Below are 12072 nucleotides of genomic sequence, written 5' to 3'. Positions count from 1 at the left end.
GAGCTGACACCCGGGGCGGGTCGCTGCTGCGCACCCCCCCCCCCCCCCCGGGTGCAGCACGGCGCACCCTCCTCCCACTGGAGCGCACCCCCCCCCCCGGAGCGCATACCTGCGGCGACAGACGGGCGGGAGGGCCGATCCGCCCCGACTGCACGTTGCTGGGGTGTGTCGGCTCCGCGCTGGTTCACTGCTCTCTTTGTCCCGGAACAGGAAGTAACCTGTTCCGGGGCAGAGAGAGCAGTGCACCAGCGCGGAGCCGACACCCCCCAGCGGCGTGCACCCGGGGCGGACCGCCCCCCGCCCCCCCTTCCTACGCCACTGATTGCAAGATGCAGCTTTTCTTACTGAGCAGTGGGGGGGGGGGGGGGGGGGGGGCAGAGAGATGTCTGCTGTGAGACAGACCTTGCATGAAGAGTTTTGGGGAGGGAGTAGGGGGGGGTGGGTCAAGGAAATTGTGAATAGCTTTTTCTTCATGGAAGAGTGCATTGCATTCCCTGCAGGCTCCGACACTTTCATCGGACCAACAGAAGAATTATCAAATCAGTTTCTCTGAGCTGTGGATACCCCACAAGATATGTGATAGAGGAACATTTTGCTTCTCCGCCCTAAACCCCTACATTCTCGTCTCTCTGTAGGGATATGAAATGTGGGAAGATTCAGTGCCAGGGAGGGAATGAGCGCCCCCTGCTGGGCTCCAATGCAGAGGTTGTGAACCACAGAGAACGGGCATGCCGCAGCGTACATTTCAACCTCGGTGACGATATCACAGACCCTGCCATGGTGATGTCTGGCACAGCCTGCGGCAGTGGGAAGGTAGAGCCGGTAACTCTTTGCTTGCATAGAGTGGAGGGGAAGTGAGATTCTGTCTGGCCTGCTTTCCTGCCCTGGACTTACGGCTGACCAGATACCCTTACTCCGTAGGTGTGCATTAACCAGAAGTGTCAGAATGTGTCCACATTGGGGGTCCAGGAGTGTCAGAGAAAATGCAGCGGGCATGGGGTAAGAATAATTTGAGGGCGATTCTGTTCTGCAGGGAAGGGTGAGCTTGGTATGCTGTTTTCTCAGTGTTTTCTATTCCTCTTAGGTGTGTAACAGCAACAAGAACTGCCACTGTGACCGAGGCTGGTCTTCTCCGGACTGCAAGGGTTCTGGGTATGGAGGGAGCGTGGACAGTGGGCCGCTGGAACCAGAGACCGGTAGGTGCTCTAGGACTGTCCTCGCACCAGATCAATGCAGAGGTGGAGAGTAGACCCTGGGTCTATCCAGTCCCTGTCCGTAGCACAGCTGCCTGTTGTTCTCTGGTTTTCTCTTTACATCTTCTCAGTCAGAGATGAACAAGTGAACACGGTGCAAGGAGGGGTAGAGATCAGTGGCGTTCCGTGCTTGGCTGACACCTGAGGCAGATTGCCGCTGTGCGCACCCCCCACTGGGTGCAGTGCAACACGGCGCCGCCCCCCCTGGCGTCGGCACCCCCCCCCCCCCCCGGCGCAGCGCCTCTCACTCCCCCTGACAGTCCCCACCTGCCTATCAGCTGAGCTCCAGCCGGCACCTCCAATCTGCAGCGCTGCTGACTTTAAATGAAGAAAACCGTCTCGTCGTTGGCCCTTCACTCACTGAGTCCCGCCCTCGAGGAAATAGGAAGTTATATCAGAGGGCGGGACTCAGTGAGTAAAGGGCCAACGACGAGACGGTTTTCTTCATTTAAAGTCAGCAGCGCTGCAGATTGGAGGTGCCGGCCGGAGCTCAGCTGGTAGGCAGGTGGGGACTGTCAGGGGGAGTGAGAGGCGCTGCGCCGGGGCGGGGGGGTGGACGGAGCACCCCCCCCACCCGTTGACACCCGGGGCGGACCGCCCCCACCGCTCCGCCCTTGCTACGCCACTGGTAGAGATTGGTGTGAAGGTTAAGCAAGGAGCATATTTTGTGTCTGACACACTGTGCGGGGGGGGGGGGGGGGGGGGGAGCTGTAGGGAAGGCTGCTTGGGGTGGGGGTGCATATTTCTCTTGGCCCCCGGAAGTGAATTGCTTTTCTTTTCAGGCTCTGTGTGAGGGATTCTCTCTCACTGTCTGTGCATTTTGAATGTTTTGGGGTTGTTTTTTTTGTTGTTGGAAAGTGGAGTCACTGGCTGTTGTCTGTGTTATCAGAGGAGATTGTTCTGCTCATGTCTGTCTCTTCTCCCCATTCCTCTGTGCCACTCTTCCATCACTTCCCTTCCTTTCTGTGACACTTCTCCTTACCTACCACCCACTTTTATCCGTCTGTGTCTCTTTCCGTATCTCTCTTCCATCACTGGTTTTCACTTTTCTCTTTTTCTCTCCCCCCCCCCCCCCCATGCAGATAGCAGTGCTGTATCCACAGGACTCCTCCTCGTCTTCCTCCTTCTGCTCCCACTGGTTGTACTCCTGGGCATCTGTTACTTTAAGCGCAGCACCCTGAGAAAGGGTCTCTGCAGGTTCAGAAAGGCTTCCAGCTGCCAGTACAGGTACCTGCACCCCACACCTAGAAGCCGCTTGAATGCATCACTAACTTGTCTGCTTTCCAGGAATAGAAACCTCTGCACCTGTCTGCAGCCAGAGAAGAGACTGTGTGGCACAGACAATTCAAGGGTTTCGTGATCACTTTTTCACTTGTTTGAACTTCTGGTGGGAGGTGGGGGAACGGACTGCGTTAGGAAGGAAACTGGGATGGTGGTTGGGGATTAAGGTGATGCTAAGAGACTTGGAGAGCTGGGTTCTAATCCCGACCTGACTCTGCTTCTCCTTCAGTGCAGAGCCCGAGACTCGAGTCCGATTCCTCGGTGAAGGCGTCACGGCTGAGGGGAACCGGTAATGTCTGCAAATGTTCCCTGCTTACTGGCGAGAGTGACGGCTCTGGGGACCCGCTGCAGCATTTCTGTGTGACAGACAGAGGAAAAACTCATTCCTCCTCATATCGGCATTTAAGTCCCAAACCCAGGTCCCAAAAGCAACAGGGACTTATGCTACTCAATTTTCTCCTACCCTGAGCGTAACTCTGAGGTAATGTGTGACTCTTACCAGCAGTGAACAGATCCAAGGATTTCACTGCTGAGTCAAGAGGATCCCCCTGAATCACAACATCACCCAGGAACTGAAAGACCTCCCCCAACCAGAAATGCTTCAGTAGCTTATAAAGAGTTTAATTCTGCATTGCTTTCTGCCGCCTGCACCTGTCTATTCTCTTTGCAGACTGAATCAATGAAGCTGTGACAGACAGGTTTCTGCCGATTATATCTGGCTCTAAGGGATGGAACAGTATTCCTCTCTCACTCCCTCTGACGGTGGTGGTGGTGGGGTGGGGGTGAAGGGTTAGAAGAGGGCATTTGGGAGCTTGAGGGGGGAAGGGGACAAGTTTATATACAGTTTTGTCTCTTTAGCAGACCTGGGGCTCACTGTACTGATAAAAGGTAGATATTAAGGTGCCCCAGAAAGTTCTAGAAGTATAACAAGCCCTTGCCACAGGAAATTGTTTAAAAAGCTTGTTTTACTGTAAATAACTCCCAGGCCTTTAAATTATCCTTTGTGTGTATGGGGTAAGGGAACAGGTGTCCTCTGCTGCTTGTGCTCAGATTGGCGCCAGACAAAGGGCGGGTGGGTGGAGATAGTCCCTTAGGGTTTCTCCCTTGCTGAATAGCAGTATGTAAGCCAGTGGGGGTAGGAGGTTTCAGGAGGCTGTGGAATTTCTGCAGCTTCTCTGTCAACATCATTTTAGGTTGGCTGAGGCCACGTGCACAGCTGTTCTGGATTATAGGCAGTGGGGTGGGGGGAGCTCATGGGCAGTGCTTTCTGAGAAACGCTAGATGCATGGAGCAGTGCTGTTGGGTGCTTAAAATGAGGTGGTGGGTTGCTTTGCCATAGGCTAGGGGACTTCTTTTGCTACGGGCTCTGCCGTGCTGTTTTGTACTTTTAGGCCAGATCAGTGTTGTTTATTCTTTGGCAGGATTTCTCATACCGAGGCACGAACCATGACCCAGGTACCCCCTGAACGCCCAAGACCCCCTCAGCGGATGCAGAGCACGGAGCTCCAGGTGATGCCAGCCATAACTAAGGTATGAGATGAAGAAGGCACAGGGTGCAGAGGACAGAGGTGGGGGCATGAGATGATAAACCTCTGGCTTCCATGCCTGTATGGTTCATCATCTTTGTCCACCTCTGTAACATCTGGGCAAGATCACAGTGGCCAGTAGCGTTCTGTGGAGTGTACACAATATCACCCTTGGCGCAGGTATTCAGAGTAGGGGCTTCCTTCAGGTCTGCCTGGAAAGATTCTGGGGGATTTTCACTGTAAAGTGTATAGCTGTTCTCCTAGCCTGTGATTCTCATCATGAGTCTCTGCGTGTTTCAGATGTGCTCAGTGCCCCTATAAACCACTAAACCCCCGAAAGTTAGAATCTTGCACATCTGAGTTCAGAAAGGGTCTTCCAATGGTTTAGCATCTCCTGAGTAATCTTCACTGTGGGGCGGGGCATGGAGGGGAGAGTCTCATCCTCTGGACCTCGCTCACATCTGTTCCACATCGGAATACGTTGGGCGTGGAAAAGGTGAAATGAGGATCGTATGGAGGAAGACGTGTGGAAAGGGGAGAGAAAGAAAGGAGGCTGGTTTAGGACTTGTGATCTCCTCCTAGCCCAGCTGAGGCTCTGGCTCTGAGTTGGAGACTGAAGATTGTGGGTTTAGGGTCTGTGGCGAGCTGGATGGAGAAAGTATCTTCACCAGTAGTTGTGGAGGAGGGGGCAGGTTTCATCCTAAGCACCTCCTCCCACTTTTCTGCCTTCTGCATGCTCTCTGCTGCACAGGCCGTCATATAACCCTCCGCATGTGCTCATGAGATGACCATTGTAACAGTAACTGCACATTTTCTCTTCTCTCCTGCCACCTGTCTCTTCCTTCTCACTTTGTTCTGGGCTGGCACCTCTCAGCCTTTCTCTCAAGACTCTGCACGGCCAGACCCACCTTCCAAGCCTCTTCCACCTGATCCGGTCCCAAAGCAGTCACAGGTAACGCAACATTACTGGCAAGGGGCTGGTGGTGGGATGATGAGGGGCAGGTGGGACAGGCAGATAACAGGTAACGTGATCTCCTTAGTGAGGATGTAGGGCACAGGTGTCAAACTACAATCCAGTCGGGTTTTCATGAGTATGCTTGAGATGGAAACAGTTCATGCAAATATATCTCATGAATGGTTTTCAGGATATCTCTCGTGAACAATTTGCATGCACAGATTTCATTGTATGGAAATGTATCTTATGCATATTCATGATATACAAGTACCTTTATTGTTAAAACCTGTTCTTAAACTTTCCCCCAACTGTTAACACTTATTACGTGATACTTTACTATCATATGATATTAATAACATCTTTAATTATGAATATTTTTGTCTAGGAAACAATTGTCCACAATGGAGAACAATGTACAAAAGTTATAATAGGCACTTCCATGCTTGATCCGATATCCACACTCCCGTTCTCACTCTGGAATCCCGTGGTATTAAAACCCACCGTTCGGTTGTTCGCTCAAAACACAGCAGTCAGACTTATATTTGGAAAAACGAAATTCGAAAGAGCCAAACCCCTACGAGAAAAACTGCACTGGCTCCCAATCAAAGAACGCATTGAGTTCAAAATCTGCACCCTGGTTCGCAAAATCATTTACGGAGAAGCCCCGGGATACATGACAGACCTCATAGACCTACCAACCAGAAACACATCAAGATCAACACGAACATACCTAAATCTCCATCACCCAAGCTGCAAAGGACTCAAATACAAATCAACCTATGCATCCAGCTTCTCCTATATAAGCACACAACTATGGAATGCATTACCAAAAGCCGTGAAAACAACATATAACCACCTGAAATTCCGGAAATTACTAAAAACTAACTTGTTCAAAAAGGCATATCCAAATGACCAAACTTAAATGCCTTAACCCAACAACACAACAAAACCAAAGATCATACTGGACATAATGGACATTACCTAACTCTTCTTCTTACGGCTCCCCAATGTGTCTGTCACACATGAACTTTACCACAACCTCACTTTGTGTTTGTTATAACCGGTATTGGCGATCGCCTCTACGGTACCATGTAAGCCGCATTGAGCCTGTCATGAGTGGGAAAGCGCGGGGTACAAATGTAACAACAAAAACAACAAAAAAGATATATCACAAAACTTGTCTTTGAATACTGTGATGTTTCGATGTTGTCTAGGTCCTCAACAAAAATATCCAAAGTCCAAATACTTGAACATAACTCAGATTCAATGTTCTTAATGCTTAGTGTTCGTAATTAACCAATACTCGCTCAAAACCCAACATGGTCCATGTTGTTTTACGCTTCATCAGGGGTTGAGACAGTAAGAACATGTCAAACACCTAATATAATCTAAATGTTGATGGGAAAGAACACATAGCACCTTATCACGCCTAATTAAAAAAAAATCACATACCTTATAAATTCAAACATATTTCACGGACATCAAGCAGTCTGTGCACCAACAATAACGTTCCTTAGCATGAAGCCAACTGTATTCTAAGATGTCAACACATGCATACGGGAGCGTTGGTGTCCTCAGCGAATAAATATTTAATCCTCTCCCCTTACTCAAACAACTGACCAGTCCACTTCCTTGTTACGACCATTGGGTAGTATTGTCTTCCAAAGGGAAATGAAACTCTATTCCTTTCGCATAAGCAACTGGAAATGTCCCCTCCCCGAGACACACTGATACAGCAACACAGACCATAAATCTGCTAATCGATGGTGGTCTGTTTTCCAATGACCAACCAGAAGAGCCTCCAAACGCCGAACCTGCAAATTTACTCAGATGTTGTGCTATTCTATGTTTCACTTTCCCTTCTGGTGTGCCCCTATATACCGAAGTCCGTAGGGACAGAAAATCCCATAAATCAGTTGATGTGAATTGCAGTCAGTGTGTCCATGTAGACTAAATGTCTTGCCCGCTGTATTGCATTTGGGATAACCATTACCCCCCGTTTCCCAAACATAGTGACAGTATATTCACCCATTACATGCATGATGACCCCCTGCTGTACCCCCTACACCTGAATGCTTCCTGCAGACTGATAATCTCTTACCCAAATCATTACCTCTAGTACATGCAAACTGAGGAATCTATTGAAATTGGACGTAAATAGACAACCTGGTCTGCTGTTCCCTTACTGCTGAACATTGTAACCACTCATGTGGGGCATTATGAGCCCTCTTATATGCTTTTCGTATAACCTTCGAGGGGTAAGTTGTGGATAACAGATCCCAGACGGACGTGCCTGTTATAACTTTTGTACATTGTTCTCCAGAAGAAGATTGTGGACAATGTTTAACTTGTATGAACGTATTGTTTCCTAGACAAAATAGAGATGTCATTATGCTGTAATATATCATTGTGATGAAACAATGGGTTTTGGAGCCTGAAAACTGTATCATTTCATGAAGTGTATTTCTCCTAATTGGCCAGCAGATGGCACTTGTTTTAAAGCTGTTGCAGAAAAATACTTTCTCTCTTCCAATTTCAGCTTATGGAAAGGCAATCTGCAGTACCATTGGGCAGTTGCTTTCAAAATTGATGCCCTGGGCACTGATTGACCCTGGATTACAAATCTAGCCTGAAGGTACTGGATTTTCCCCATTCTCAGCCAGGGAGTGGAGAGAGAAAGATCTCTTTACTGAGACCCTGTGAGCAGTTATATGATGTAACCTGTGAGCAGCTATATTTCCTGACCTCCTCAGGTACTACCCAGGTAGTAAACAGATGTTTATAATTGATCCATTTTCAGTTACTTGTTATTGCTTGCTGATTTCACCTTTGTCTGTTCACTGTTCAAGTTCTGTGACAATAAACCTTATTTAATTTATTGACTCTGCTGTCCTGGACTGACTACGAATCCTGGTTCATGTTTTTGGGTCTGTGGGTGCTTTCTTGGAACTGTGGCCCCAGTGTCCTAGAAATCACCGAGGAATAATCTGAGAGTGGGAGACTAGCTCAGACGCAAGTAGGACCCAGTTGATGGGTGGAGAGTGCTAGTATAGAGCACGAGCGCAAGTGCAGAGTAACCCCAGATGGGTATTAGGCGTTTCATGACAGTCATATGATAGTAAAGTATCACGTGATAAGTGTTAATATTTGGGGGAAAGTTTAGGAATAGGTTTTAACAATAATTTGTATTCATATTTTTTGGATATCATAGTTATGATATGTAGATAATAATTGATAACTATATTGGAATTAGTGTTACCCTATTTATTGTAATTTTGCAATGCATATTCATGAAGGATATTCTGAAAACCTGACTCGTTTGCAGACCTCTCTGACTGCAGTTTTGACACCCTTGACGTAGGAAAAGAGATGGAGAAATGGCAGGTGGATATTCTGTCCTGTGCGTGAGTGGGGAGAGGTGTTGTGGGAGTCAGTAGGGCAGGTCTGTGAGCAGCTCTTTGCTCAGCGAAGGTTAGTATTGACCTTCTAGCGAGGAAGCTGGTGTTAGTAACACAGATTATACGCTGCTCTAAGAATTTACCCCTCCCCCTCTCCCTGTTCCTCTGTTCTGTACATATAAACACTGCATATGCACATAGACTCCAAAGACAATGTTATGCAGTAACTGCATGGCGCATCCATCCTAACTGCTTAGGATCCCAGCTCTCTTCTCTTCTTGAGTGCTCAGGTAGCCCAGTTCTAGGCGAACGTCTGTCTTGTGCATTGCTCTTGGCTCTCTGCCACTCTGCTGTTCACATTCTCCCTGCTCTGTCTGTCCAGGGCACAGCTTTCGACAGGCCTGCCCCACCCTCAAGACCTTTGCCAGAGGACCCTGTGCCAAGGAAGTCTCAGGTAACAAGACTGGCACGGAGTCGGCTCTGCTCAGTGCTGGTGGTGCTTTGGTGACGGGAGCTTTGTGGTGACAGGGTTGGCTGATGCCATAATGAATGTACTGGTGCTGCCTATTAGACTGGATGCAAGAAACAAGGTGACGTGTTGGCATTTTCTGGCGAGGTTCCTGACTTTGAAAGCCAGTTGTTTGAGATTCCTTCAGCGGTGTTGGCTGACCGAGTCCTCTTGCTGTCTCCGGCAGTGCCTTCTGCTGGCCCAGTGAGAGAGAGGCCTTGTGGCCCTGCCAAAGTCAAGGGAAGGTGTTTGGGCCACGTGGGGTGAGTGATAAGGAGGGCAACGGCCTGCCTAGTTTTGAATGTTGTTTTCCTTTTACTTCAGCCTCAAGTTCCTGTGAAACCACCTCCCCCAAAGAAGCCTCTGCCCTCGGACCCGCCAACAGAAGAGCGAGAGGAGCTGCTTTCTGCTGTGCCCATATACACTCCTCAAGCAGTGGTGTTCCCTTCCAGGCAAGTGTCCAGTGACTCCACAGGGATGGTCCAAGGAGGAAAGCCAGAAACTGACCACATACTTGCTGGCAGTGCAGACCTGCAATTTCTGCAGACATGGCTCCTAGATAACCATCAGGGTCTGGCTTTCTCACTCGGGTAATGTTTCCAGATACCATGACAGGAGTGAGCGTCATTGATAAGCAGGGTATGCTGGATAAGATCTTGGTTTCTGAAGTGTACTGTGAGAGTTTAACTTAGTAGTTTGCATTGGGCCAGAGAGAGCCTTCAGCTACAGCAGCATCAAATTCCTTTTTCCTTTTTATTTGAATTTTCCAAAACAGACATCAAGATAAAAGTTAACAGGAATTGCTTTAATGATGGTGCTCAGTACATATTTCTGTTTCCTCCTTCCATATTTTTTTTTTATCAGCCGCACCAAAGGCCACTGGGTTTCCCTGCAGAGCAGTGGCGTAGGAAGGGGGGGCGGGAGGGGCGGTCCGCCCCGGGTGCACGTGCTCGGGGGGTGCTGGCCCCGCTGGTTCCCTGCTCCCTCTGCACTTCCGGGGCAGAGAGAGCAGGGAACCAGCGGGGCAGACGCAGCTCCGAGTGCCGTGCACTCGGGGCGGATCGGCCCTCCCGCAGGTAAGAATGCGCTCCGGGAGGGTGCGCCACAGAGGGGGGGTCGTGCCGTGCTGCACCCGGGGGGGGGGGGGGGGTGCGCAGCGGCGACCTGCCCCGGGTGCCATTAGCCCTTGCTACGGCACTGCTGCAGAGACAGGGAGGAAGTGGTTTTCCTGTGATGGGAGAAACCTCAGCTCAGTTCTGCCTGTGTGTGTGTGTGTGTAAAATGTGTTGTCTTGGCTGTTCTGTCCATCTCCTGGACGTCCCTAACTCCAGCTTCTTTCCGTTTCCTGGTGTTGCTCCGTCACCTTCTGACTTATTTTTTTCCTCTCCGTAGGCCTGCACCCCCTCCGCCTCCAGCCACAGCCACCGGTGGGAACCTCCAGGCACAGCAAGTATAACTGAGGCTGGACACTGTTGTCACACACATGAACTGATGGTGAGGGGGAGATGATACCGCTCTGCTCTTGCAGTCGCTGCATGGGTGTGGTGGGGGAGCATCCTCCACCCTTTGCAGCCATCACTTCAACCTTGCTTCAGTGCCCGTCTCCTGGGGGACAGGATAGGTTCCACCAGTCTAGCATGGGTGAGAAGAGGACGTTGGTTGCCCTTGGCCCGCAGAGTAACAGAGAATGGGGCTAAATAGATCTGGAGCTGAATCCTGTCTCGTATAGACCTGCTTCAGCTGTGCAGAGACAATCATAGGGCAAATGTTGGCTTGATGAAGGGGGAACCAGGAATTTGAGACTTGGAAACCAGAGGGAGCAGAATGTTTTACCGGAACCTGAGGACTGATTTCAGACTCGCTCAAATGCTGCTTCTGTGGATTATGTAAGCAGGGGCCTAGGGCAAAATTAAGGACTGAAGGGCAGATGTGGGGGAGATCTGTTCTGTTATTTATACTGTGGCGAAAGCAGTTCAAGAGGCCATTACAAGTTCAGCACCTTTGTGAGGGAACTTTAAAGCTGCTGTAAACCAATGTGTGTCTGTGTGTATTTCATGGGTTTGCCTATGGCTTTGTAGACTGGAAACTCTTTCACATGTTTCAGGAACAGGAGCAAGTGTAGGTGGTGCTTATACCTGCCTCTTATTGGATATACCAGCAATCCTAAAATAAAGCCGCACTAATTCCGACGTAGCCCGTTCACTGTGAATTGGGCTGTGTTGGCTTTGCCATGTGGCAGCTGCTACCATGGCTTTACTAAACAGGGTAAACGGTTTACAATAAAAAAGGCAAATTAAATTTTAAAAAAATCTTAAGTAGAGGAGTGTGGTAACCGTGTTAGTCCACTCTTAAGGTTATCAATAGAAATCAAACAAAATAAAACATGGAAAAGAAAATAAGATGATACCTTTTTTATTGGACATAACTTAATACATTTCTTGATTAGCTTTCGAAGGTTGCCCTTCTTCGTCAGATCGGAAATAAGCAAATGTGCTAGCTGACAGTGAGAATCCTGAAAGGTAACTTTAAAACCATACAAGAACTTAAGACCTTTGAAGTCAGAATGATTGAATATTTTAACACCCAACAGAAAGGACTTAACAAGGATCTGGGATTCCTAGCCCATTATAAACCATAAAGCTGTATGTCTCTGTTGATCATCCCACCCCTCACCTATCCACACCCATCCTGTTAGAATATCAATGATATGCTTTGATGTCCCCATGCATACCTCCTACCCACCCCCATCCTCCCACCCTGTCAGACTGTCATAGTAATGCTTGAATGTTTTCACTTATATACACTGTCAGCTAGCACATTTGCTTATTTCCGATCTGAGGAAGAAGGGCAACCTTCGAAAGCTAATCAAGAAATGTATTAAGTTATGTCCAATAAAAAAGGTATCATCTTATTTTCTTTTCCATGTTTTGTTTGATTTCTATTGATAAAAAAATATTGAAATGGGATGATACAATAGGACGCCTAGATTTATAATATTGCTCAACATCATTAAAACATTAACCTACTATCCTAAGGTAAGGAAGGGACACTGTGCATGTGCCTGAGGAAAGAGACCTTCCCCTCCTAAACACAGATTCACCGATCAGGGCGAAATGTCTTTGTGAAATAGTATATTTTTAGGGCCTCTCTG

The 12072-nt window shown here is 48.7% G+C and overlaps 1 protein-coding gene across 5 annotated transcripts in view; it reads left to right on the top strand.

The window, feature by feature from the left end:
• LOC115459083 (disintegrin and metalloproteinase domain-containing protein 15-like) overlaps window positions 1-10955 on the top strand; it is a 38683-nt gene extending 27728 nt beyond the window's left edge. The window contains exons 16-25 of one of the 5 annotated variants that reach the window (XM_030188947.1): window positions 636-813; window positions 922-999; window positions 1085-1196; window positions 2336-2480; window positions 2764-2823; window positions 3956-4064; window positions 4935-5012; window positions 8796-8867; window positions 9246-9373; window positions 10314-10955. In XM_030188947.1, the coding sequence (XP_030044807.1) occupies window positions 636-813; window positions 922-999; window positions 1085-1196; window positions 2336-2480; window positions 2764-2823; window positions 3956-4064; window positions 4935-5012; window positions 8796-8867; window positions 9246-9373; window positions 10314-10377 (1024 nt within the window). In that variant the 3' untranslated portion in view covers window positions 10378-10955. Of the gene's footprint in view, window positions 1-635; window positions 823-921; window positions 1000-1084; window positions 1197-2335; window positions 2481-2763; window positions 2824-3955; window positions 4065-4934; window positions 5013-8795; window positions 8868-9245; window positions 9374-10313 lie in introns of all 5 variants that reach the window. The other 4 variants (XM_030188946.1, XM_030188948.1, XM_030188949.1 and 1 more) reach the window with 4 other exon arrangements.
• Window positions 10956-12072: the final 1117 nt, after the last annotated feature.

The sequence above is a fragment of the Microcaecilia unicolor genome, unplaced genomic scaffold (assembly GCF_901765095.1).
Source record: "Microcaecilia unicolor unplaced genomic scaffold, aMicUni1.1, whole genome shotgun sequence".
NCBI lineage: Eukaryota > Metazoa > Chordata > Amphibia > Gymnophiona > Siphonopidae > Microcaecilia > Microcaecilia unicolor.
The sequence above is the reverse complement of the archived record's forward strand: the minus strand, read 5'-3'. Positions and strand labels throughout refer to the sequence as shown.